This window comes from Triticum aestivum, chromosome 1B (assembly GCF_018294505.1).
Source record: "Triticum aestivum cultivar Chinese Spring chromosome 1B, IWGSC CS RefSeq v2.1, whole genome shotgun sequence".
In the NCBI taxonomy this organism is placed as follows: domain Eukaryota; kingdom Viridiplantae; phylum Streptophyta; class Magnoliopsida; order Poales; family Poaceae; genus Triticum; species Triticum aestivum.
The window spans coordinates 180,628,427-180,629,650 of NC_057795.1; the positions used below are offsets into that span (position 1 = coordinate 180,628,427).

General features: G+C 53.2%; 1 protein-coding gene across 1 annotated transcript; it reads left to right on the forward strand.

Annotated features, from left to right (window-relative positions):
- The first annotated feature begins 438 nt into the window (after positions 1–438).
- LOC123089160 (ethylene-responsive transcription factor ERF110-like) lies at positions 439–867 on the forward strand. Its single transcript, XM_044510942.1, has one exon. The coding sequence runs from the start codon at positions 439–441 to the stop codon at positions 865–867; it is 429 nt and encodes a 142-aa protein (XP_044366877.1).
- The last annotated feature ends 357 nt before the right edge of the window (positions 868–1,224 follow it).

Genomic DNA, 1,224 nt, shown 5'->3' on the forward strand with positions numbered 1-1,224 from the left:
ATCTTGTGGGAGAAAAGGATGAACGAGGGAAGGCCTTATCTGCAAACGTGGAGAGAGGTGCGGGTATCTTTTTGCAAAATTGCCATAGTTTCCTTCCTATCCACCAGATATAAATCAGACGACCTATATTGCAAGATGGCAGGCACACCATCATCACCAACTATGTTTTTTATAAGAAAAAAGTAGTGATAATATAAAATAAATATAATACATACATACATATATATATATATATATAATATAAGAGTAGAGAAGAGAGTAGACATAGCAGGGACGTCGGGAAAGGGTCGCACGCGCGCGGGAAAAAGCGGCCGGGCGGGCGCTAGTTTTGGCGTGGGGCGTCCGGCATGCTTTATAAAATCCAACGCCCTCCCACCGCTCTATGCCTCGCCACCGCTCTCTCCCCGCTCTTTCTCTCCTTGCTGCCGCAGCGCCACCATGCCGCCGTGCCGCCAGGAAACATGGGGCTACCGCGGCGTCCACGCGCGCCCCTCCGACGGCTTCTCCGCCGAGACCCAGTTCCGCGAGATGTGCCTCGGCCTCGGCACTTTCGACACCTCCCATGAGGCCGCCCGCGCGTACGATGCAGCGGCGTGGCGCATCCAGTGGTCTCATAGGGACATAAACTTCCCCAACGTACCAACACGGGAGCGGGCACATGAGCTTGTGCCTCCGCCGCAGCTTATCACCGACGAGGATCATCGCGACAACCGAAGGTGGGAGCACCGCCTCCGCATTACCGAGATGGACGAGGAAGCCATGGCATTGTGGCGGCAATGCTTCCCGCATGACATCATCAACAAGCATGAGTTCTACATGCAAAGGAGGGCGGAGAGGGAGAAGAGGAGGGCGGAGCGAGCCGCATAACGCGAGGACAGGCATACGCGGAAGGCGGCCACTCAATTCAACATCAAGCTTGGAGCAGCGTCGCCCTGGGACTCCGACGACGATTGGTATCTTGACTCCTACATTGAGACATCAGAGGAGGACATCACCGAGCCAGAGTCGGATGACGAGGAGTAGTTGGACCATCTATTTTTTATCTATCTACGCTATATCTATGTTGAGAACTATCTATGTATCTATCTATGCTAGTATCGACTCGAAGTCGAATGTGTATCGAGTTAGAGTAGAAAGGAGAAAAAAATATAGCGCATCTATTGGAGCGGTGCACGCCCAATTTTTTGCAGCGGCCGCTGGAGCCAGCACTCCGCGGCCCACAAA